The sequence below is a fragment of the Anopheles arabiensis genome, chromosome 3 (genome assembly GCF_016920715.1).
Source record: "Anopheles arabiensis isolate DONGOLA chromosome 3, AaraD3, whole genome shotgun sequence".
NCBI classification, from domain to species: Eukaryota; Metazoa; Arthropoda; class Insecta; order Diptera; family Culicidae; genus Anopheles; species Anopheles arabiensis.
The window spans coordinates 74,681,450-74,706,075 of record NC_053518.1 but is presented as its reverse complement, the minus strand read 5'-3'; the positions used below and the strand labels follow the sequence as shown (position 1 = coordinate 74,706,075).

Here is a 24,626-nt window from a genome sequence, read left to right as displayed (position 1 = left end):
TGTATCTCGGGGACCGCCTGTAATTTTCTTTGACGAGCAATTCTCGGAATCCCCACAACTGACATGTTCTACTTATTAGGAATATTAAATTTTAACGGATAAAACTAAAAAGTGCCAGGCAAACAAACGTGCATCAGCGCGATAAGTAACAAATGAGGATAGCGATCCTTGAAACAGCAACCCAAGCGCCACAGATTAAGCTTAAACGACTGAAAAATTAAATATCTGTGATTTTCGGTAGGATAAATGGAAAATCGGTAGTTTTAGGACGGTCATCTGTGAATCGGTAGGCATATAAAAAATCGGTAGGAATACAGATAAATCGGTATTTCTGGTCACTCTGATTTGGCTACGGTTGACGCTTTGACAGTTTGGGTTGGGCATTTGTTTGTGTATTAATTTCATTCGCCCTGTTAAATTGTTGGTGCATTTCCAAACTTTCCACATTCCCTAATTTTCTATTGTTTGTTGTGTTCAAAACTAAAACCGTCCTTTACCATGGTTTCGCTTAAGTCTTGCATAATCTCACTCGCATTGTGCCTTTTCCTGTTCATCGGCAACAGTAAGCGTCCATCCCGTTTGCTAATGATGTCACCAATTAGTGGACCGACGACACGCTCCGACTAATTGTCCCTCCGTCTCTCCGTAGGTGAAGCCATCTGGTGCTACCGGTGCAATTCCGCGACGCCGGGCTGCGGCGACAAGTTCAACTGGCGTGGCATCGGCTACCTCGGCGACCCGTGCCCCGAGGATGACGACGTGTGCGTGAAGGTGATCGAGCGCAAGGGCACGATGGAAACGTACACGCGCGATTGTTTGAGCTCGCTGCAAGGCTTCCGCACGGACATTCCGGCCGACAAGTACGAGGGATGCCGCCCGGCGGCCCGGGATCTGAATCTCGCGCACTACGTGAACACGTCGGTCAAGGAGCTGGACGTGAAGCGCGATCATTACGACTCGACCACGTTCTGTTTCTGCTTTTTGGACCACCGGTGCAACGGTGCTACGGCACTGAGCGGTACCGCAGGGTATCTGTGGAAGCTGGTCGCTTGTCTGCTGCTGTCAATGGTCGCCTTAAGACGCTGAGGGAAGGAGGTGGGAGCAAACATTACCATACAAAATCTCAACCCAAACACGCATTTTTGAAGGGAAAGAAGGTGTTGTTCGATGGGGAGAAGGAAGTAACAGTACTCCGTCCTAGCAGTTAAGATGTCAACGTTCCGTCCAGGATTTTTTAGATAAAATAAAGCTTTACATTTTAATAACACTGTTGTCTGGGATCTTTCTACTTGTCTTTTAAGGTGTATTAGCATTTTTCGATTTATTTTTGTCTCAGTTTAACCGACAGCTATCGACAGTAATGGTTCCAGTAAGTTACTACACAATTTTCCCCCATATTGTGCCACACATATATGTAAAGCTCCATTTAAATCCGAAAACATCTCTCACAACAAGCAACGTCTAGAGCCGCTAATATCTTAATTGGTTCGGGAAAGGCTGCGATGGTTAACGGGGACGCTGTGCTTAAAACCCCCGGAATGGGAGAGGCAAAACGGCCTTAAGGTGATGACTGTGTGTGTGTTTGTGTTTGTCTGGGAGTTGTGCTACTAACTTGATCTTTTCATTCTCCGGCTCTATATTCTACGTGTTCGCTGGTGTTCCTTCAGAAGGAACCGCTCTAATACACGACCCTAAGTCTTTTTTCTTCAAATTTCCCTACTTCTCTGATCTTCTAGATCACACATGAGGACAGAAACAATAGAACATTACATGTACCTAATGACATCTAAACACACATGAGTCATTCCTTCGTGTTTTTTGTTTTAGTAACATCCCCCTAAGTAAGTGTATTCTATTGTCTCGCTTGAAACCACCTTTACGACTGACATGCGGTGCATACGAGGAGGAACGACGACGCGTACGTACTGACAGCAGGATAGGTTTAATAGGCAAAGGTGCGCTCCGTCGGATAGCCCAGCTTTTCCAGTGCTGGAATGCAGGCATAGTTCACCATCGGAGGTGGACCGCACATTAGCACGAGCGAGTTTGACGAGGGCTCGAACAGTCGCTCCTTGATCATCTCGTCCGTCACGAAACCCTTGCCCTGGGTCCACTCGGGCTTGGGCCGATCGAGCGTGTACCACAGCTTGAATTGGTCGGGATAGCGGGCAGCCAAATCGTCCAGCTCGGGCTTCAGCAGGATGTCGTCTTCAGTCTGGCGGGAGGCAAGCATTATAAGATGAAATATTCCACAAAATGAAAATGCTGGCTGTTAGTAATGTTAATATTCCATGTGACGCACCTGATTGGCAAAAATGAGCGACAGCTTGGTCTTGTCCTTGTCGGAATGTTTCAGTACTTCACGGATCAGCTGAAGCATGGGAGTGATTCCAGTTCCACCTGAAAAAAGGAATTTTGAAAAATAGACATTTTAAATTCATATTATTAAAACTTCTCATTACGCCAGGTTTATGTTTCATCTTGTCTAGTGTTGGGTAAATCTGATTCAGATTCAAGAATCTATAATGAATCTTTCAAATGATTCAATTAATCTGAATCTCGGTTGCAAACATTCATGAATCTCCAAATATTCATGAATCTCCAAAGATGCATGAATCTCCAAAGACTCATGAATTTCAAAAGATATGAATCTTATATCCCGAAAGATTCACAAATCTCTAGGAATTCATGAATCTCAAGGGAATCTCATCTCCAAAGATTCATAGAGCTGCTTATCATTCCTCTTTTTGGCGTAGCATCGTACGTGGTCATGCCAGCCTATACAGGTTTTCGAGATTTCTTGGCAAGTACCACGCAGCCGGATACTTTGTTTTGCTACGGGGAGACTGAATACAATGTTTTGAAAATCATACATCTCCAAAGATTCATGAATCCCTGGAGATATATGAATTTTAATGAATTTACGAATCTTTTAGATTCATGAATCTTTGAAGATTTAGTTATTTTTAGAGATTAATGAACCAATGAATATTCGTGAGTTCTTCGAGATTCATGAATCTTTGGAGATTCATTAATCCTTGGAGATTTATCAATCCTTGGAGATTCATGAATTTCGAGTTTCATGGATCTTTGAAGAGTTGATTCAGGATTCGAATCACTCATTACTGAAGATTCATATAAATTAATCTCAACGAAAGCTTCATGAAACCCAACACTACTTCCAACACTTGGCACAGCTTAACAATGCCCTTCCATGTATGTTGCAAATCGTGCGAAATTCCACCACCTTTTTCTAACTGGATTCCCACACGCCCATCTTATCAGCGACAAAGCGGCACCTCCCGTTCACACCCGTACCCGCACTAAACTCACTGATAAGCGCACACACCGGGTTTACAATCGCAACCCGCAACTTACCCGCAATGAGGCCCACTTGCGTCGCTTCGTAGATTTGGGCCGGATCCTTGCGCAGCTTTTTGATCGAGAACCGCCCATTGCCCAGGTACTGCAGCCGGCCGGACGGACCGCGGAACGCAATCTTGTCGCCGATGCTCATGCCTTCCAGATACTGCGACATCTTGCCACCGTCTGGGAACTTCGGGTGGATGTTCTTCTTGTACACCTTCACCACCAGATCGACGTACCCGTGGTCGTCATCGCACGAAACCGGCGTGTACGCACGAATCACCAGCTCGTCGTTGATGGTGGCGGACAGATGAATGTGCTGACCGATCGGCAGTCCGAGGATGTGCTTTTCGCTCGGCAGCCCAAACCGGAACCGGCGCGTATCGTGCGAAATTTCCTCCTTCTCGATCAGTGGCAGCATATACTTCTCCTGCGGATCGAGCAGCGTTTTCGGTTCCTTCCCAGCGCTGCCCTTGGCGGAGGTGGAGGAGGACGATTTGCCCTTTTTGCCGTTCAGCAGGTAGTTGGCGATGGCGGCACCGACCACTACGACCACCACGCCGATCGCAACCGGCATTACCTGGAAGGAGGGTAAACAAAACCAATTAGACAATTTTAGTATATTTATATTGCCAAATTATAGGTAGCGATTTAGTTTCTATTAACAAGTGAGGTTTTATCCAGCTTTTTCTTGCTTAAAATCAAGGTTTGTAAACAATTACTGCGATTTTCAAACAATAATTAACAAACAATACAAAGAAATCGAATATAAAGTACCTGCATGGTATTATTTTAGCTCATAAAACGATCACTGTTACAGGGTTTTGATTGCATTTGATTGGTTTTGATTGGTTTTGACTCCAAATTGATGGTAGTCCGTTCCCACGATTTTTTGGCCGTTTCCCAGAATTGGTCCAATTGTATTGATATCCAATGGGAAAATACCAATAAATTTTGGGAATGAACCAAAAATCTATAGGATACGATAAAAAAATCGAGTTAACGCACCAAAAAATCATGGAAACTGACCAATATATCGTGGGAAACCCTGTATATATCAATGATTACAGACATTAAGCAGTAATTTTTACTAAAGACCAGTAGGTATAGGAGTGGGTCATAAATTAATAATTGAGCAACACTTTGTCTCACAAATAGAGAGTAAAAATGGGAATGAAAATTATAATAAATCCCTAATTCATATAAAATAGACAATGATCTACTGCTATTAAAGGAATGTATAATGATAATGATTTCGAGCCAGAAATTAAATGACACAGACGGCAAACGCTGCTCAGTATTCATGCAAATGCTCTGATGATTAATCATATCACTCCTTTTCATTCCCTCCTAAGCTCTACTTAGGAGTGCATTACGGGGCTCCAACACACATACACAAAATCCATAGTAACACTGGAGTGGCAATTGCAGTGCATGCGTACAAGGTTAAGGTTAAATTGCTTCCTACACACACACACCGTACTCGGGCTATAAGGGCTATAAGGTGTCGTTTCAAGGTGATGCTAGAAGCTGAGTAGAGCCAGCCAATTGTACTTCACTGTTGGTGTCAGATGTGAGTAGATCTAAAAAACCTCAATTTCAACCTTTAGTTAGCACTAAACACCCTTCAATTGCCTCTAGCGAGAGGGGATCGACCACCTGTGCCGGCATTGCTTGCTTCCATCACAGTTTACTACGATGACTTCAGCGTGTTTGCGAATTGTTGCTGACGTATCGTTGCGATTCTTGCCTTGTCATCGCCTGGCTACCAAACATCATAAAAAAGGCGTCTCTCCCCAATACACGAGCATCTTGCCAAACCAATCGTAACAATTATGTAAGTTTGAAACAACAAAACCCAAACACACACAAAGCCGGTCCATCAACATCCCGACGGTTGCGGAGATCTTTCGCTCGCTCCCCTCGCTAGTTACAGCCACCCAAAGACGACGCCACCAAAACTTACGTCAAAATCTAACATCGTTCCCTCCTGTGTCTCTGCTGCTTTCCAACGCAAAACGGAGCTCGATCGTCAACTCTGTCCGACCGGGACACTGGACCGCCGAAACTGATGCGGAGATCGATTGAACTCTCCCGAAGTGCGGGTTTCGTCTCAGCCACACACACACACACACAATGAAACAGCACAACAGCACCGAGCACCGTGTGCGAGAGGTGTTTGCCGGCTACTGATAGATTTGACGCACGGGCCGGGGCACAAAAGCTCTCATCATCACCATCTACAACCCCGTTTCGGGTAGAGGGGTTCGAAGTTGCCGAATGTAACGGAGACGCATATGCCCCGCAAACACTCCTCCATCGAGCACATCGTTTGGTGCTGGAACAGGGGTGGAATGGAAAGTGTATAAGGCTTTCCGGTTCGCAGGGTTTTCGGTGAGTAACGCGTCGTGGCGCGCCCGTATCTTAATTCATTTTCCGTTCCATCGGTTTGAAAGTAAACATGCAGCACTTCGTTCTAGACTGGTGGATTTGTTTATTTTAATTTAAACGCAATGCGCAACACGCTCTCGCACGCTATATTTGCGCGATTTTGCCACGCATTGGTATGAATTTATGTTATTATTTTCGCCCACCCCCCGTCATTGCGTCATTATTATTCCACGAACGCTTCATCATATCGCGGAAACCACAGATGGTTTCGATCCGCAAACGAAATTAATGTTAAATTGTATTACTTTTCGATTCAGCTATCCCAAACACAGACACAACCACCCGGACCCCAATATCAGCCGTCCAGGCTGTGAGTGAGTTGAGGGCGATAAGGGGCACCCCTATACAAAGCATACAAGCATAGAAGCATTCTCCCATGCTCTATCGGTCAAAATACGTACACACAGTACACTCGTGCACAAAAGTGTTTGTGAGATGTTTGATTTTAACCCGATAACGCCTCATTTTGCAACGTACAAATTATACCATCTGCCTCTTTTCTTCCTTTAAAATACCGAGCCACAAACACACGAAGTCCCCGCTTTTTTGTTATGTCGATCCATTTATCTAGAGGGGAGGTAGTGTGGTTTGAATGACGGAGTAGCAGCATACACATCAAAAAGTGGGAGAGAAGCTGATTGCGAGAGCATAAACGAGAGAGAGAGAAATTTGGTTATAGAGGGGTGTGAACATATCTATGCACGCTAGAGCATAGTCACACGCACAGTGGCACCATTGCGTTTGGTCGTGGCGACAGCGCAGCGAACAACATTTCATGAACACGTCAAGGTCAGGTGGATGGGGTTTTGGCGTACCCCCATCATCTATGCAAAACACAGCTGATGTGGGGTGTATTGAACGCTGAACGCGACGAGCGAGTTCACTTTTCCTTTTTGTTTCGTTTTGGTCGTTGCTTAATTTAAAACATTTATACAAGCACGTGAGCCGCGGTGTGGTGGCATGCGTGGTTGTCACGAACTGCACCCAAGCCTACTGCTGTTTGTGTGTGCATACACTTTCAGGGACGGCATCGATAAACGCAGCGCCCATGCAGCGTTGAATGTTGCTCTTTAGCGAGCGTTTGGATTTATGAATTTAATTTTAATTTGCTTTCTAAAGATAAGCTGGATTTTATGTAGGTTTTGGGAACATGCTTACGTTTCGTGTTAGTGTTGAAAAAAGGAAAATAAGCTGTTATGGACGCTTGCACAATAAAATTCCTATCATGACCTTATGCAAATTGTTGATTTTCATAGATTCTTTTAATGTAATTCGAATAAAAATCGCTTAAAAATCACCAGCCTGGTCTCGGATGACCCATGGTTGTGTGTTTAATATTTAAGTAGCGTTTTGCTAGTAACTATACTATCCGGAAGCTTCCATCTAGCACGGATCATTGCTCCATTATTCAAAAGATAATCGATAGGAGCAAACTACAATTGCTGATTGCGCTCTCCCGACACTCCCGAAAGATAGTGTAGACAGGGTTTTCCAGAGTTTCTCTTAGGTGTGGACTTTCCAGGCTCTCTTGATTGTTTCTTATGGGAAGTGAACTTAATGTAATAGGAATTGGGCTCTATGGCACTCTTTTTGGACAGACTGCTTGGAAATTCCTATTGGATTTGTCCAAAAAGGGTGCCTTAGAGAAAAATTAAGTTCATTTCACGTATGAAAGTTTCAATAAAGTGTCCCACAGCTATCAGAACTCCTGGAAAGCCCTGCAAAGGGGCCAAAGAGTGAGCATGCCTTATCAACCGAACCGATTGAACGAGCGGCAAACGATCCGGATTTTGATAGCTCCAGTACTATTGATTTTACTGCCTCCTGTCCTACGGGTAGATAAAACATCTCAAGCAGCCCTATTCATCACATGGCCCATACCCTTACCACTTACCTGATTTACGGTTAGGCCCATGCTTTCCTATTTGGCAGCTTTCTTAGCAAACTTCCACCAAAAAACCACACCACGGGTAGCTCTGAGGCAGTGGGTAGGAGGTCGTTTTGGGACGCTGGTGACCTGCAAAACAAATCGAGCGTTACAACCACGAGCGAAAACGTGAAACCGGTTTATCTGTCGCGACAAACGGCGCGGCGGAAGTGTGTGGTAAGAAGTGTAATGCGCGTGAGAGAGTGCCGGCAGATACGCAGCAGACAAGATATATGCAGAACACCCCAGTGTCAGCATCTTCCGGTCGCATGCTTTCCCCGTGTGTGTGTGTGTATTGTTACGACAGGAATTCGTGTGTATTATAAACTTATGTAATCGTCTCAGGTCCCAAAAAAAAAAGGAAAGGTTCTGGCTGCGGGGCGAGGAATGGGCACTACACCTTACAAACTGCAACTTCCCACCTACTGGTCTCGGTACGCGCGCGGGCAGACCCTAGGAACTAGAAAGGTGACGCGATTATCTATTTTTAATAATTTACGGGAGTCGTGCGTCAACGCGTCTTTCGCCGTTGCTTTTTCCGCCGAATTGCACGATGCTAAAAAACCCGCGGAGAGAGAGTGGGTGAACGTCGGGAAACGATTGCGTGCAGAAAATGTTACCGGTTTTCTTGCCCACCGCACCACGAACTGCAATGACGTTAGCTTTCTTTTCACGCCGGAGCTTCACTTGGAACGAAATTTTTCGCGTCAAACTGTTCGCTTACACGCTACACCACATTACGTACCACTTTTTGACCTAGCTTGATACGTTTGCGTATTTAAAATTACGAAAAGAAACTGCAATCGGACCGTCGCCCTGCTAGACCGTGTTGTTGTTGTTCCTTCCGATGGCAGTGTTGGAAATGAAAATGGTTTACGACAACCTCCCCCCACGGGTACGGGAGGTGGGAGCAGTTTGACATTTCGCAGTTTGACGTAAAGGATCGAAATGGAGGGGGGAGGGAAGCTTTTGTTTACATTTGTGTTAAAGCTAGTGATGGGTAAAGTTGGCAAAAAATCCGGAGTCGACTCCGATAACTTTGAACCGGCTCCGGAAGGTCGACTCAGCATTAGTCCGGAATCGCACAGAATCATTTGGAGTCGCCAGGACTTGAATAGAGTCGGAGTTGTTCGGAATCGTCTCAAGTCGTCGGGAGTGGATCGAAGTCGTCCGGAATCGGCTGGAATCGGCCGGAGTTGGAGTCTTCCAGAGTGGGCCGGAGTGGGCCTTTTAAATAAAGGCATGAATACGAAACACAACACAACGAAACACAAATGAAATGCCTGAGCAGACTTCAACACTGGACGACGCTGGACGACTCCTAATGACGCCGACTCCGGTTGACTCTGGACAGCTCCGGACGACTCCCGACGACTCCGGACGACTCCCGACGACTCCCGACGACTCCCGACGACTCCGGACGACTCCCGACGACTCCCGACGACTCCGGACGATTCCCGACGACTCCGGACGACTTTGACTCCGAACGACTCCGAACAGCTCCGGACGACTCTGGACGGAACCGAACAACTCCAGACTACTGATGGGTAAAGTTAGTATAAATCTGGAGTTGACTCCGATCCAACGCCAATAATTCCGGAGCTGCCTTGGGAATATAGGTACGCCCAGCATTATCTCGCATCGCCCGGAGTCGTTTGGAGTCGTTCGTAGTCGTTAGAAGTCAGATTCGATAGAAGTCGGAATCGTCAAGAGTGGTACAGATTCGTCCAGAGTGGTACTGATTCGTCCGGAGTCAACCAGAGACAAAGTCGTCCGTAGTCGGTCTACGTAACAAAGGCCAGTTAATGAAGTGCACGTACAAAGTGAAAAAAAACCGGACGATTGCGGACGACTCCGAATGAATTTGAACGACTCCAGACGACTACGGACGACTCCGGCTGGAACTAGTGGTTCGGATTTTGATGGAGTCGAAATCGGACTAGCAATAGCCGGAGTCAGCTCGGAGTCGTGGGTATGCTCCAGAGAGCACATCAGTGCTCCGGACGGCTTCGGATAACTCCGAACGATTCCGACCCGGTCGACTACAATTCCGGACGACTACAACACAGGATGACTAAAACTTTGGACAACTACAATTCCGAACGACTACAATACCGGACGACTAACACTTCGGACAACTCCAACTCCGGACGACTAAAGCTCCGGACAACTACAACTCTGGACGACTCTGACTCCGGGTGTAACTAGTTGTTCGGATTTTACCGGAGTACATTAAATATGCCTTTTGGACACATATTTTAAAAAATGTTGTCGTCATTCTAGAAAAGTCTTCGAGGGCCTTCCGGACTGGGTCGAATATGATCTATTGCACACCATTCGTTATGTTCTTCCCAGTCCGGACAAATAATTCATACAAAACAAACCAACAAAGTTCAATAAAGCTCACTTGCATCATTTTGGCAAAACAGCTGACTAGCGCGAAGGATTTATTTGATCGTATATGGTTGTGAAATACTATAATAAAACATTTAACACCCCTTCCGCAACGATAATACATGTTTCAGTGGTCAATTTGCTTTCATATCTCCAGTCTCCTCCTCCTCATGTTCGGCCTGCTCGACCCCCTCGACTGCCTCCTTTCCATCGTCAGCCTCCTCCTCCTGTTCCCCCCCTTCCCCTACCTCACGACGTTTTGGCGCAATGATTTGGTGTACGGTAATCGCAACAAACACTAAAGCTAGTAAGTAGTTAAGCCGGTACACATGCACCTGACAGTAAAGCACCGATACAAACGCCCCGATCACGAGCAGAGCGGACAGCAGCTCGTACCCGCACACGTTCCGCGGCGTGTTCAGCTGCCACAGCACGGCCAAGCACACCAGCACGGCCAGTGCGGGCACGAGCGACGGATCGGGCTGCAGCGTGTTCGCGTAGTGATAGTTCTTGGCCCAGGTAATAACACTTGGCACATTCAGCAGGGCCAACAGTATCACCAGCAGAAACAGGGGCAGATGAAAGTTGATCACCATCAGCTCGTCGCCCGTCTCGTTCGCAGTGCGTCTACGGTTTCGCTTCCGTCCCGCCCTTCCTCCCTCGCCATGGGGCCGCTCCCGGGCCCCAAACAGTCGGGCCGCGATTTTGCGCGCCGTATTAAACACAAAGTTTTCCAAATAGTCTTCGTACGCTTTGGACAGCAGCACGAAGTAGACGGCTGCGGCGCAGAGTAAGCTGACACCGCCGCACGCGGTCAGGGCGATCGCCACCAGCAGCACGGCAATGGCGAGCGGGAACTTGTGTATGCAGGACAGAAAGGTCGAGGACATTACCGGGATCGGGAGGGCAATGAGGCGGAGTATGATTTTGTGCGCAAAGTTGGCACAGAACGCGATCGCACCCCAGAGGGCAAGCGTCGCCAGCACGAGCACACCGAGCGCGACGAGATGGACGAGGATGGAAACGGCCAGCGGGGTAACGACCGTTTCGGTCGGTGGAATCGCTTTAAACAGCGCTAGGAACTTGGCCGTGAGCGACCCTGTCGCTAGCAGCATTAGCAGCGGGCCGGGCTTGGTCAAGGAGCTGCGCAGCTTTCCCACCACAAAGGCGGGATCTTCTGCGGGCGTTTGCGTCAGTTGATCCTTGAACGCAAGCAGCAGCAAAGCGACGAGATGCGCTGGTACGAGCACCACGTGCTGCTGCACTATACGCGCCATACTGACGCGCAGCGACTGGGCGTAACGTATACGGTACTTGCATCCCGGGGTAAGATGCACGTCTAGCTGTATTGGCACGTCCGGTTCTCCTGCCGGTGGTTTCTCGATCGGTGGGTAAATGTAAACGGTCGTTTGATTCAGCTCCTCGTGGAACGCGTAACGGTCGTAGCCGGGGGCCCACGGGACGTGTACCTTCACGACGACGGTGCCCCGCACGCCATCGCACGCAACGGCGGTCAGGTCGAGGGCGATCGTCTGGTAGGTGTGCGTCATCCCGCTCACGCTGATGCGATAGTACGAATCGTCCGGCGATGCATCCTGCAGAATGGTACGCGCTCTATAGTCGAACCAGTGCGGCATCGTAACATTAATCGCCCTTTCGTCCGGATTGAAAACGTCCACGCTGAACTGGACCGGTTTGGTGGTGCGCGGGATCTTCACCAGCACGTGCGTCCACCTTGGATTGGTCCGCTTCAGCTCGTGCAAATCCAGCAGCGCTCCAAACCGGTCAAACTTGGACGACGGCACCGGGAGCGTGTAGTTGGTGAGCGAGGTCGCCTTTTGACACATGCGAGAATTGCCGTACACTTCGACCGCGGCACAGCCCGACAGCCAGTTGCTCTGTTCCGAGTTGATCACCTCGATGCGCACGAACCGATGGGCCAGCTTTTCCGGCACGAGACGAATCATTTGCACGCGTGTACGATCGATGCCGGCCCGATGGCGCTCGGTAAACGAGCGGCGGATGTCCTCGATCCAGTCTTCCTGCTCGGGATGATGCTGAATCAGTGGCTGTTTGGCACTGCCAGCTGGTAGGCGCTTATGATTGTTCCCCTCATCATCGTCATCATCATCATCGTCATCGCTCCGGAACGGTTGCGCGAGAAAGCGTGTTGCCAACTCGAGCTGGTGCTGCTTTCCTTCGACAAACCCCCAGCTGCCGCGGCCCTGCGGAACGATCATGCTGAACAGGAACCGATTCATGACCAGCACAAACTGCAGACACCACATCGCACAAAGATGGTCCACCGATAGCCACACGTTCGGGATGTTGTGCGTCATGGCGTGCAGGTCGGCGTACCGGGACGCGGTCAGTCCGTCGTGCACAATGATGTCCCTGATGCCGCCACCGATCGTCACGAACAGAATGCCATCCAGTGGCAGCAGTCCGTGCGAAGGGGATGCATTGGCCGCTCCCGCCAGGGATCGGTTCGTTCTCCACGCTTGCTCGATGCGATCGTAAAAGCTGTAATGGTAGTGGTCGAACAGTGCGACCGGTTTATCGACCGGTGCCGATAGCGTCACTATACCGGCCACATGTCGGCCGATGCTGGTACGGGCTCCGACCACCGCCTGCGCCAGCTTTCCCCCCACCGAATGGCCAACAATGAACAGGCGCGTCGCTCGTCCCCTTGCCCCATACAGCCGAACAATTTCCTGTATGCAAAGGTCGAGAAATTCCGTCTGATCCTGCAGATAGCCCCCGTACACGCCGGACAGCTCCTCGTTCAGGTCGACGCTGAAGTAGTCCAGGTGCGCCTGCCAGTTGTTGTCCAGCCCTTTGCGCAGCGCTACCGAGGCCAGGGAGCGTACCTGCTTGTAGGAGCCGCCGCTCCCGGGCACGAACAGTACCGGAGCGCCGGTAAAGAGCCGCTGCTGGACGCGCTGCGTCACGAAACCCTCGGAGTACGCGTACAGCCCGTACTTAGGGAATCGCTCGTTGCCCTGCACCGGCAGCCGGGTGTACTGCGGATGCTCGAACATGTACGTCATGCGGCAGCGATTCTCCTCGATGTAGCCAATGCTCACGATCGCACCGTACAGGAACAGTGCAACCGCCAGCACCGGCAGCACGATGAGCAGACGGAACAACATCGTATAGGGAGGGAGGGTTGGTTTAATTCACGGCACACACACACACGTACGCACTACCCACTCTCCATTCGGGAGTGTTTTTTTTCTGGGGAGGAAAATTGATGAAGAAAACTTTTTCGTTTGCTACGGGTGGAAAAATGACCCCGAAGCGGAAGGAACTGTTCGGGGAGGGAATTATGCAGGTCACTGCAACATTTACGCTGCGCCCCGGGAGAAGCAGATAAACAAATCGTTTGTGCAGTGCTGCCAGCGTGATGCATTCCGTTGCGTTTTCAATTCAAATTGATCAATAATCTCTCAAAACGATTCAAAAATATGATGAAAGAGAGGAAATAAATGTGAAATATGATTAATTACCCGCAAAGGATTGTAAGAACGTAAATTTGTTGAAATATTTTTTAAATGATCTGGTTTCTCCGTGCGGTTCTTCTCACTAGGCACATTGTGTTCATTTGACAGTTTTTGAAACGTCATTTCGATTTCCGCAGAATATTGTTCTGTGTTTCACGATCTCTCTCTTTCTCTTTGTAATCGTCGACGAGTGCAGTCGCGTCTGGTGCAATGGCGTAAGTTTTTGTTGAATTTTGGTGTAAAAACCGAGTATAAACTACATTTCAACAACATTTATCTCAAGAATGCACTTGCACAACGTATCAAAACACATTTCTCTTCGAATTATTGTGAAATTCTACCTTTACGGCGTGTTGTGCACATTTCCCGAAAGTTGAGGTTATGTTTACGATTGGTAACACATTTTCCCTCTTGCTCGATTTCCATTGCAGGTCTAAAGTGTCCCGTGACATTCTCTACGAATGCGTTGCCGAAGTGTTGAAGGGCGCTGAAACAAAGCGCCGCCGCTTCCTGGAGACGGTGGAACTCCAGATCGGTCTGAAGAACTACGATCCCCAGAAGGACAAGCGTTTCTCCGGCACCGTCAAGTACGTTCTCACCTGATGATCCGCTGCTCTCGGGGCGCACACTGTCCGGGCACGGTACTCTCAGGAAGCTTCCCTCGTGTGTGGAAGCGGACCTGCACTCAGGGTCTTAAAATAAAATGAGCAGGCAAAGAGGGCACTTGTTCCGCCACTGCGAGGGGTTGGACAAGCAAGCTACTCGGCCGACCAGATAGGGTTGAATTTGCATTTATTATAACCACTAGGCATTTGCGCTGTGGTGGTGAGTTTAACGTTTAGTGAAGCTTTTGCGACGATTTCTATTTAAATTGCGGTCTGAACCTTGCGCTTGATTGCATCGATATTAATCCACGCGTTTTCCTTCTCTCGCTCTCCCCTGCAGGCTGAAGTATATCCCGCGCCCGAAGATGCAGGTGTGCGTGCTCGGTGACCAGCAGCATTGCGATGAGGCGAAGGCCAACGACATCCCGTTCATGGATGCCGAGGCGCTGAAGAAGCTGAACAAGAACAAGAAGCTGGTGAAGAAGCTGGCGAAGAAGTACGACGCCTTCCTGGCCTCCGAGTCGCTGATCAAGCAGATCCCGCGTCTGCTCGGTCCCGGTCTGAACAAGGCCGGCAAGTTCCCGGGTCTGCTCGGCCACGGCGAATCGATGGTGCAGAAGATCGACGAGGTGAAGGCCACCATCAAGTTCCAGATGAAGAAGGTGCTGTGCCTGTCGGTCGCGGTCGGTCACGTCAAGATGTCGCCCGACGAGCTGGCCCAGAACGTGCATCTGGCCATCAACTTCCTGGTGTCGCTGCTGAAGAAGCACTGGCAGAACGTCCGCTCGCTCCACATCAAATCGTCCATGGGTGCCGCCCAGCGACTGTACTAAGGTGTGTGGGTGTGTGGTGGGTAATGCGTTTATTTGCATTATCTGAGGCAATTTAACTTGTGAAATACAAATTTGTTCTCAAAAGGACAATAACAAAAACATACGTAAAGGATCGTTTATACTTCGAAATTGAGAACAGTTGTTTCGTAGAGAATTGTTGATGGCCTTTCCCGTATGCTGCTATACTGTTTTCTCTCATTCTTATCCTAACCTGTTATTTATTGGGCAAACAGTGCAATCTGTTAAACGCATTCAATTTAACAAATAATTATGAATGAAACGTTAAATAACCTAAAATCGTGTGGGTTCGACGTTGTACCACTATCATGATGGATAGAATTTCAGAAATCTCTATGATCTATTTGTTTATTTCCAGTTTCTTTCACTGCTCAATCAATAAGCTTCAATGTAATTCTAAAATGTATCATGGCCTTAGTTATTTGTTTCTTGGAGAAGATGGCAGAATACAGACACGACACCATCTGTTCATCAACTTCCAAGCTGCATATGATAGCATTGCCAGGGTAAATCTGTATGACGCAATGAGCACTATTGGAATCCCGGCCATACTGATAAGGCTAGTTAAAACGACTAGGACCAACATTACTTGCCAGGTCAAGGTGGATGGAAAGCTCTCAGTCCCATTTGCTACGACCAAAGGTCTGTGCCAGGGGGTCGGGCTTACCTATCTCCTATTCAACTTGGCGCTAGAGAGAGTCCTCCGGGAGTTCGGGAACCATCGTCTTATCTCAGATCCTGGCATACGCTGGTGATATAGACATGATTGGTATGCGGCTCTGCTATGTAGCAGAAGCTTATCAAGGGATCGAACAAACGGCAGAGAAACTGATGGCACCTACTAAAAAATCAAAACTTACGTAGGGGTACGTGCGGATAGGTGATCGCGCTTTTAAAGTCGTCCAAGATTTCCAAGATCCAAGTCTAAAATTTCGGGTCAGGATCAAAGGTCAAGGGAGGATGCTGGCTGCCAACCGGTCTTTCTACAGCCTGAGAAATTAGTTAACCTCAAAGAACCTGTCGCGACGGACGAAGCTGGGACTATATAGTACCTATATTCCAAATCCTAATCTGACTGAACCCTCTTAGCCGCGTTCGAGCGATGATCAGAATGATGCTTGGCCCCGTATGTGTAGAAGGACAATGGAGGAGCCGTTATAATCACGAGCTATAGGAGATGTATGACGACCTCATTGTCGTGCTTGCCAGGCTCCGGTGGGCTGGCTATGTTGTACGCATGAAAACGGACGACCCATCCCGTAAAGTCCTCTTAGGCCATCCACAAGGACAAAGAAGGCGTGGTATGCCCAAACTGAGATGGCAGGATGGCGCAGAGGCGTCCGAAAACGATCAAGATCATTAGTTATTTGTTTCAATATCAGCATAAAACCAAATCTGATTGAACGAGGAACATAATCGCAACATAGAAACGGTCCATTTTTGAATTTTCATGCCGCACCACGAACAAAAGCAAATCAGCTGTCAAACGCCGCCGCGACACGGCCTGTCAGCTCGCAGCTGCTGTCAAAACAATGTCACAATGCGCGAAGGCACCTCGTTCGCTCTCGCTCGCTCCACCTGCTTCGGGCGCTGAACTTGAGCAGGCGCGCACGACTGCCCTGCAAGAAAAAGAAATCGCAAAACACACACACATTCGCCCACACGCACACACACACGTATACACCTTGTTCGTGGTGTGTTATTGCTCGTGCCTGCCACTGGCGAACAAAAAACCCATTCGCTTCCTGTACACACTACACACACCCGTACTGCGTTCGCTGCGGGCACACACTCTGCGAATTGGCTTGCCAGTAAAGGGGAGCGCTGCGGAAAATCGATTGTATCGTTGTGTAGCAGGCGCAAAAGGTAAACGTAGGGGGAAAAAACGCGTCCAATCCCCACGGCATCGAAACACACGGGAAAAACGCACTCGGCTGTCCCGTAATCGCTCCAACCTGTCCCGTATCCTCTCCTGGCGGGTCTCTGTGTGTGTGTGTATAGGTTGCGCCCCATTGTGCGTCTTCTGGCTGGTGGTGCAACAACAAATGCAAAGCAGGCGAAAAGTGTCATCGAGCAGCAGCCTCACCAGCTGCTGAAGGGAAAAAGAGGAACCATTCTCACGTCCGAATTTCGGCCCCTATTGCAGTGCGTTACACAGTGTGGCCATACGAAGGCCAGCGAGCTGCTGATTTGCGTACAGCAAGGCCCTCGCCCCCAAAAACTACGCCATTAGTGTGTTGTTTCCTGCTGCTTCGTTTTGCGTACACATCCCAACGCGCCCAACACGGAAGCGCGCAAGGGCAGAGAGAAAACGAGGCGCAGGCAAAAACGGATACAAATTACAGCAGCACAAAAACAACAACAAAGGCAAGTGGGTCCACAGCCGAAAAGAAAAGCGTGCAAAAATCGTACGAAAAATCATTACCAATACGACCCAAAAGCGCGAGAGTGATGCGAGCAGTGAATGTGAGCGCGAGTGTGAGCGAGAGGGCAAGCAAAGCAAAAGAACATTCGCACGCCGTTGTTTCTATTGATTTCGTGCTCGGGGCGGTGCAGTAGTGGTAGTGGTGGTGGTGAGCATACGAATTTGGAGCAGAAATGTCAAGCTGGTGAGGAAAAATTTTGCATCGAAGCAAAAGAAGTGAAGAAACGTCTCCTGCGATTTGCGAAGATGCAGCAGCACATTCCAATTGTGCATTGAGAGAAGCGTTTTTTTGTTTGCGTGGTGAAAATAACAAGTGTACAAGTGCAATATTCCTACACATAGTAAAATAAGAAGTGTGTGTGCATGTGTGTCAGTGTGTGTGTGTGTGTGCAGTGCCTGCTAAGATAAGTTTGTGTAGAAAGTGATTTGATAACAGTGTTATCGGCGGAAGATCGAATTATCCTTGCCGCGGATACACCCCCGGCAATATTTCTGTGTGTGAGCGAGCGAGCGAGCGAGAGAGAAAAAGCTAAGAGTTTGCGTATGTGTGTGTGCGTGTTTAGGGTAAAAAGCATCGATTAATCATCAGTATCACGCAAAAAGGAGAAAATTCTGCACACTCCAAACAACAACAACAACAAAACGCACGCGTGCTGCTGTGGGTGGGAAGAGAACGGAGAAGAGATTCCCCCCGGGTGTGTGCTCCAAGTGTTGGAAGCAACCTCACACACATAAACACGTTGTGAAATAGCGGCGGAGCGAAGAAGCTGCTCCCCCGGGGAAACAGCGAGATTTGCGATTTTCCAGCACCATCCATCCATCGCCGGTGAAAATCGTGGAGGGCTGGCGAAACGCACCGAGAAGGACGCCGGAAAGCAGCTTGGTGGTTGGTTTGTAGCGAGCAACCACCGAAAAACAGCAGCAGCATGGAAATCGTGGGGAGTTACGAGTACAACAGCAAGGAAATTATTGGCCATGGCGCGTTTGCGGTCGTTTTCAAGGGCCGCCACCGCGAGGTAAGGGACCAGCCCCGTACCCGTACAGGCCTGCCTAAGCGTTTGCCATTTTCCGTTTTTCAGCTTCGTTTTGAAGGGTGTTGTGAGTGTTTGTGTGCCTCCCCCCCTCCCCGGGCTAAGAAGGAAGTGTGCTAGGAAATTGCGTAGTTAGCCAAAGGAAAGAGCCTTCTGAAAAACATACTCAACACAGACACTCACACACACTAAACAAGCGGCACAAAGGCACGAACGCAAGCGGCAATCCTAATCACCTTAGCGGCAAATCGTTGCGAGCCGCTAGAATTTGTAAACCAGTTACCAGTTGCGAAAGGAAGAGCGAAGGAGGAGGGACTTGTAGCAAGGGAGGGGTGGATTGGTCACAAATGTTGGTCACTGTTTTTTTTTTTTTTTTTGGTGTGCTGCACCTCCTCCCAGGCCACACAAGCGCGCGGTCGCGTCTATTGCGTTTTTGAATGATAAGCAGATGGATTGAGCACTTCCGTGCGCGCGGGCACGAGTGAGAGAAGGTCTCCGTCAGGGCGCGCGTTAGTAGAGCGCACAGGTGCAGAAGGGTGGCGGGGCGACCTTGGAGCAGGTAGTTCCACTTTCGATGGTCATTTCTGAAACCCCCCGCATGGGGTGGTTTGTTTATTTCTGATCCGTTTATCACACGCCAGTCAATAGGCAATAGTGCTTAGCTCTGTTAAGGGTGTAATTGACGTAGGTAGTGGTTAAGGAAAGCGAATCTTACTAAAAAAATGAGCAAACTAAATGTTATACTTTCTCAAAAGGTTGCCATCTCGAATAGGAACATCATGAGCGCTCGTAGAATGGTATCATAAGGCCAATGCAGTTTTGTTTTTCTTCAAAATTGTTTGTGTTGTTCTAGAAATTCTATTATACCATTTCAATTATTGCATCATATGATTCACAATTTCCATTTGCTGCGTATTTTCACAGCCTGATGCGATACAGCTTTTCGCAGGCTTAACCTTAACCGGGTCCGATAAAACTGGATGATAAACTTTGACCTATTTGTGCTCCTGCCTCTTATCGTCTGTCGATAGCGTTCAATCAATTTCTAACGCTATCGGCATAGAAGACAACGTTGCAGCTGCTTTACAGGGGTTTCCTAGTCTATTTAGATTGCCAACAAAACTTTTCATTGCTGGCGAGATGTTTTTCAACCAGGTGTAAAATGTTGTATTTACATCACGAACATTTATCAGTTCTTCCACATGATTTTCAACACGTATCAAGCTGGATTGACTTTGATAGTTTTTTGCGATGTGTTGAAAATCATGCGTAAGAACTGAAATGTTATGGGGCTTGGGTACATTGTCCGTACTCGCTAGTTTAATTCGGATTTTCACTAGCGCACCTCTGGCAGTGACTGATGGAAACTTTCTTTCGTCATCCAGGGAATGGTCGTGCCGGATCTCAAATTGAAGTAGTTTGTTCACCATTTTTTGATGCGAAAATGACTGAAATACTTGCATACCAAATTTATCTAACAATTACAAAGCTTTTCCAGTCCAGTTTAAGTCAAAAATATGGAAAAATAACATATTTTCTAAAGCGGCTCCAAATTGTTTGGCAAAATGCTTCGGTCAGCCGTCACCAAATGCGCTAGTGAAAATCGGAATTACACTAGCGAGTACGGACAAAGTACCCCGACCTTAATAGTTTTTAATTTCAGTATGATTTTCAATCAAATCTTCAGTAAGATTTTCAACACTTTAACGGAATGCTGCTATCGTTTTTTCACCCGGGGGTTGAAGTCGGATCTCATCACCCATTGACAGGTGAAGTGTTGAAAATCATGCTGAAGAAATTAAAATTATGAGTCACTTTCAATTTTGCACATAATTATCCACCGCAGGTGTTTTTCAACAGCTGTCAAATGGTGAAATTCAACAGCTTGAACATGAAATTTTAGTTTAAACACATGATTATCAACACATAACAAACAACTTTCAAATTCAATCCAGCTTGAGTCGTGTTGAAAATCATGCTGAAGAATTTAAAAATTATTATGATGAAACTTAACTGCTAGATCTATGTGAAATAACATTTTGCACGCGATGAATAACAATGTTTACATTCGAAAGTGACTTGGAAAACCCGGTAACAGTGATGTAGATTAACTTTACTTCATAACTTCACGGTGGAAAACAATGTTTGCATTCGAATGTGACTTGGAAAACCCTGTATTGAATTAAACATTATTTTTCATCGAGTTTTCGGTATAATTTATGGCCTACAAATAGCCAAATACATTTAAAATAATCATTTGTTCGATTACGTTTATCTGTAATTTTTTTTAGAACAGCAACTACTAGTGAATCTGTTGAGGAGCAATAACAGTAGTTGCTTGAATTTAGCTTAAATTTACTTTCATTCATTGCTTTTGATCTTTGGTGTTTGTATAACTAAATTAAATCATTCTATTTTTTGTCCTTTTTGTCTTTATTTTGTTCTGTATTCAAGCTTCTTCTTCTTCTTCTTTTTGGCTCAACAACCGATGTCGGTTCAGGCCTGTCTGTACCACTTGCGGGATTAGATTTCAGTGACTGATTGATTCCACCCCCCCTCATAGCAGGATAGTCAGTCCTACGTATGGCGGTGCGGTCTATTTGGGGCTTGAACCCATGACGGGCATGTTGTTAAGTCGTACGAGTATTCAGGGTATGAAATCATATGTTACGTTTATTAAAGCCCATTCCATCTGCTTTTACGCGAACCCTGGTTTGTTTCGCGCTCACCGTGATACAAAAAAATCACATTGAAAATGTAAACAAATACCGACACAAAATAGGGTCACCTAAAAAAAGGGCATTTAGCACATCGTTCCATGAGGCGCGTGTACCACTCTTGCCTGCAAGGACTGACACCGTGTGGCCCTTTATGTAATCCTTATCACCACAAGATCTATCTACACGTTGCAAACATGTCGATGAAAACACTGAATGGGAATGTGTGGCCTGTGACTGCATTGCCTGTAAGCCAGCCATCCATCTAGCCAGATCTATTCCATAGTAAAATGTATGAAGTGTCAAGGTGTTAATTTTTACTACACCCCATTGCTGTCTGTCTGTCTGATCGATCGAGCAATTAGAGTAATCATTTGTCACTGAGGCAGATGCAGCATACGAACTCTGACAGCGGAGAAAGAATTAGTTAAATATTATTTAAAATCCAAAAACTATCCGGCAGATTGAGTTTGAGATCTTTACGAAGAAGCATCCAGAAGAGTACAGTATTTGCGAAGCCTATTTAATAAAAAGGCAGGTATTTGAAATACTCTGAACTTTCAATCCCTTCAATCCTTATTTTTGAAAAAAAAAGCAATAAGATCAACAAAAGGACATCTTTCTCAAAGTATAATGAAAATGCTTGCGGTACACTTTTCCCCCCTGAATCATTATCGATTATATCTCTTCAAAGCTCCCTGCCCTGGTTATGCGCTCTCCGTACGTCGTTGCAATATTTTTCGCATTTTCCGCTTTTTTGTTCTCTTTTCTATGAATATAATCTCGCCGCCCGTTGTCGCTCGTCCGCTACCCCCCAAAAAAGACTGTTCTTAAGATTCTTACAGCAATATCATCGTTTCTTATCTTTGCAATGAGTTTTTTTGTTCGGTTCTGTTTGCTTCCACTCAACCTTAAGCTTGCCGTTTCCTCCCATCTCACCCCCGCAGGCACACTACCCGGTGGCCATCAAAAGCATCACGAAGAAAAGCCTGGCCAAATCGCAGAGCCTGCTCGGGAAGGAGATAAAGATCCTGCAGGAGCTGAGTGCGCTCAAGCACAAGAATGTGGTGAAGCTGCTAGCCTGCACCGAGAAGGACCAGAACGTGTTTCTGGTCATGGAGGTAAGTCTTGTGGGATGATCGTCTTGTCGTTATTTTCCAAACACGAAGAATGTGTGACACCAATGTTACCCGAAAAATTGATAACAAATCAAGGATTGCGTCCATGGGCGCCGGTTCAATATTTAGACAAAATCTTGGAACCTTGAAACTTTGAAAGAGTAAATTTACATTGAGCGTAGAAGGTTGCTGTCGACTGAAGTAGTGTTATCAGCGCTGCGTATAGTTTGAGAGCGCATTACAGTGGAGTTGCTATTCCTGCACAAAAAATGCTGTACTTCTCGACTGCTAACGTTTTCGTATGGGAAGTAACGGCTAATGGGTATCAATAATGTGCGCTGTTTTCCGGATGCATACATATCCTTCCGCACCAAACATCATTGTATCCACGTGAGTCGATTCACGTTGCCGCGATCGTTAGCCACGGGGTGGGGATTGGTTCTGTCTCGAGCCTGTCCATTGCCCTGCGCAACATTTTGCCTTGATTCTTGCTTCCTATTTTGCATTGGCGAGTTAATTGCAGAAATTGTGCGCTCCAATGGCAACCGGTTGCTGTCGCTGCGAGAGGTTACTGTACAGAATGACGCAAAGAGCAAAGAGTTACAATAATGCCTTTCAACCGTGTTTAATGCTTGTGTTTACACCGATGGGCCGGAAGTTACGCACATATGCGCATACCTAAAAAGGGGAAAAGGCAATCATGATTATTGAAGAAAAAGAGTGCGATTTTATTACTGTTGGACGATTCCTTTTTTGTCAATTAATATTGTACTAGTTACAGAATCTTGTGCCAAAAGTCCGTCCGAAAGCCGCACGAAAGTAGTACAACTTATATCAATATTTGAAATTTATTCTGGCGTCTGGTGCCGCTTACCCTTCAACCGGCTTAACGCTAAAATTAGTGCCAGCAAAAGCCAACTTGTGGTATGTAAATTAAGACCAAACGTAACCAAAATCCATAACTCTCGTCTGCCTGTACATAGTGGGGCTCCGTAAATAGGTACCGTGTGCTTATGTGTACTCGGGGGCAGGCCGAAGAAAGGCAAAGGAAACTTTATTTGGCTTCGTTAGCGATTCGTGTCACGCAAGCGAAAGAATTCCTCCCCATCATTCAAATGTACACAATATTTGGCTGTGTTGTGGATTAAATACGGCAAGAAATTTATTTGACCTTAAAATTGCCTAACGTTTGGACTTATTTTTGTACTAAAAGACGGCTTTTTCACTTGAGCAAAGGATTAAGAATAAATAGCTATGCAATAGAATACAACTACGGGAGGAAATTGTATTAATTTGAGAGATGTTTTGTCAAATTGACTGATAAAAAGGGCTTGATAATTTGCGTCACTACTCTATAAAAATTAACGTTGTAACTTTAACCATTTTCTTTCATCAAAATGACTCAATCTTCAGTGGTATTTTACCAAAAAAACTAATTCAACTCTCGCGGATAATATACGAGATTTTGTCCCCAAAACGGATTATCGGCGTAACTTATGAGCAAGACTCTACCTCATTTTAAGAGACGTTACGGTTCCACTGGCTTCGTAGTAGATGGCAAGGAATAATTACTAAACATTCTCTTGCACGTCGCTTACATGGAATGTTTCATTATTTATAGGCAACTTTTACCATAGAAACGTAAGTGATTGTGCCGTGTAGCTTCAATTTAAAATAGATTTTAATCATGAAACATGAAAACTGTACAATATCAATCGTTTGTGCAATTGGCAATTGGCAGAATGTGTCGCATCTTTTACATGATCTCCGATCATTTACTAATCGTATGCTCGTTGTAATACAATTTGACCAAGTTTTATAGGTTTAGTAAACTAACGATTACGATATATTTATATTGATTATAAAATATCGAAATATTAATAATACGACATCTCTATCCTGTATTGTCTAGTGCTGCTTATAAACATTTATAGGGATTTATTGTCTAGTGTTGCTGGAACATTTATAGGGTTCCAACGACCGTCAGACGATGTTTTGGTAAGGGAAAAATACTATAAAAGTGCTATACCGACAAGAATAACTTTATTTGCGAACATTCGCAAAGTAAGTTGGATATAGAAGAAGTAATGTAACTGAACTATTATTTACGTGATGCAGAAAATGTCATCATATTGCAGTAAAATCTATTCATAAATACATCTGATTTGCTATTATAATACCTAAAATTTCTGGAATAGAATGAAGTTTAAAACTGGAGTGGTCTTCATAACACATTGC

The 24,626-nt window shown here is 46.5% G+C and overlaps 5 protein-coding genes across 8 annotated transcripts in view; 3 read left to right on the top strand and 2 right to left on the bottom strand.

Moving 5' to 3' along the window:
* The first annotated feature begins 359 nt into the window (after nt 1–359).
* On the top strand, nt 360–1,265 carry LOC120900329. The gene is made up of 2 exons (XM_040307175.1): nt 360–562; nt 650–1,265. The coding sequence occupies exons 1-2, from the start codon at nt 499–501 to the stop codon at nt 1,084–1,086; spliced, it is 501 nt and encodes a 166-aa protein (XP_040163109.1). The 5' UTR covers nt 360–498; the 3' UTR covers nt 1,087–1,265.
* Nucleotides 1,266–1,275: 10 nt separating this feature from the next.
* Nucleotides 1,276–8,614, bottom strand: LOC120900328 (NADH-cytochrome b5 reductase 3). Of its 3 annotated transcripts, none has more exons than XM_040307172.1 (5): nt 8,490–8,614; nt 7,712–7,834; nt 3,379–3,946; nt 2,303–2,400; nt 1,276–2,215 (listed from the first exon to the last, which is right to left on the bottom strand). In XM_040307172.1, exons 2-5 carry the CDS (start codon nt 7,730–7,732, stop codon nt 1,943–1,945), a joined length of 960 nt encoding a protein of 319 aa, XP_040163106.1. In that variant the 5' UTR covers nt 7,733–7,834; nt 8,490–8,614; the 3' UTR covers nt 1,276–1,942. The 3 variants fall into 3 exon arrangements, with proteins under 3 accessions (XP_040163106.1, XP_040163107.1, XP_040163108.1); XM_040307173.1 differs by having other exon boundaries at nt 8,365–8,598; XM_040307174.1 differs by lacking the exons at nt 7,712–7,834; nt 8,490–8,614 and adding an exon at nt 5,333–5,583.
* A 1,527-nt stretch (nt 8,615–10,141) lies between these two features.
* On the bottom strand, nt 10,142–13,506 carry LOC120900327 (GPI inositol-deacylase). Its single transcript, XM_040307170.1, has one exon. The coding sequence runs from the start codon at nt 13,288–13,290 to the stop codon at nt 10,273–10,275; it is 3,018 nt and encodes a 1,005-aa protein (XP_040163104.1). The 5' UTR covers nt 13,291–13,506; the 3' UTR covers nt 10,142–10,272.
* Nucleotides 13,507–13,746: 240 nt separating this feature from the next.
* Nucleotides 13,747–15,182, top strand: LOC120903571 (60S ribosomal protein L10a). Its single transcript, XM_040313088.1, has 3 exons — nt 13,747–13,856; nt 14,073–14,228; nt 14,587–15,182. The coding sequence occupies exons 1-3, from the start codon at nt 13,852–13,854 to the stop codon at nt 15,077–15,079; spliced, it is 654 nt and encodes a 217-aa protein (XP_040169022.1). The 5' UTR covers nt 13,747–13,851; the 3' UTR covers nt 15,080–15,182.
* A 1,591-nt stretch (nt 15,183–16,773) lies between these two features.
* Nucleotides 16,774–24,626, top strand: part of LOC120899559 (serine/threonine-protein kinase ULK2) — a 38,485-nt gene continuing 30,632 nt past the window's right edge. Inside the window, exons 1-2 of one of the 2 annotated variants that reach the window (XM_040305548.1) lie at nt 16,774–18,538; nt 22,218–22,391. In XM_040305548.1, coding sequence (XP_040161482.1) covers nt 18,449–18,538; nt 22,218–22,391 — 264 coding nt within the window. In that variant the 5' untranslated portion in view covers nt 16,774–18,448. The remainder of the gene's footprint in view (nt 18,539–22,217; nt 22,392–24,626) is intronic. The other variant, XM_040305549.1, reaches the window with a different exon arrangement.

Bases quoted from the DNA above. Each gene is read 5' to 3' on its own strand.
- LOC120900327 (XM_040307170.1), bottom strand. From the start codon at position 13,290: ATGTTGTTCCGTCTGCTCATCGTGCTGCCGGTGCTGGCGGTTGCACTG.
- LOC120900329 (XM_040307175.1), top strand. From the start codon at position 499: ATGGTTTCGCTTAAGTCTTGCATAATCTCACTCGCATTGTGCCTTTTC. The intron at 563-649 runs GTAAGCGTCCAT...GTCTCTCCGTAG, and splicing joins TTTCCTGTTCATCGGCAACA to GTGAAGCCATCTGGTGCTAC.
- LOC120903571 (XM_040313088.1), top strand. The intron at 14,229-14,586 runs GTACGTTCTCAC...TCTCCCCTGCAG, and splicing joins CGTTTCTCCGGCACCGTCAA to GCTGAAGTATATCCCGCGCC.
- LOC120900328 (XM_040307172.1), bottom strand. From the start codon at position 7,732: ATGGGCCTAACCGTAAATCAG. The intron at 3,947-7,711 runs GTAAGTGGTAAG...CCCTCCTTCCAG, and splicing joins TGGGCCTAACCGTAAATCAG to GTAATGCCGGTTGCGATCGG. The intron at 2,401-3,378 runs GTAAGTTGCGGG...TCCTTTTTTCAG, and splicing joins GCAAGTGGGCCTCATTGCGG to GTGGAACTGGAATCACTCCC.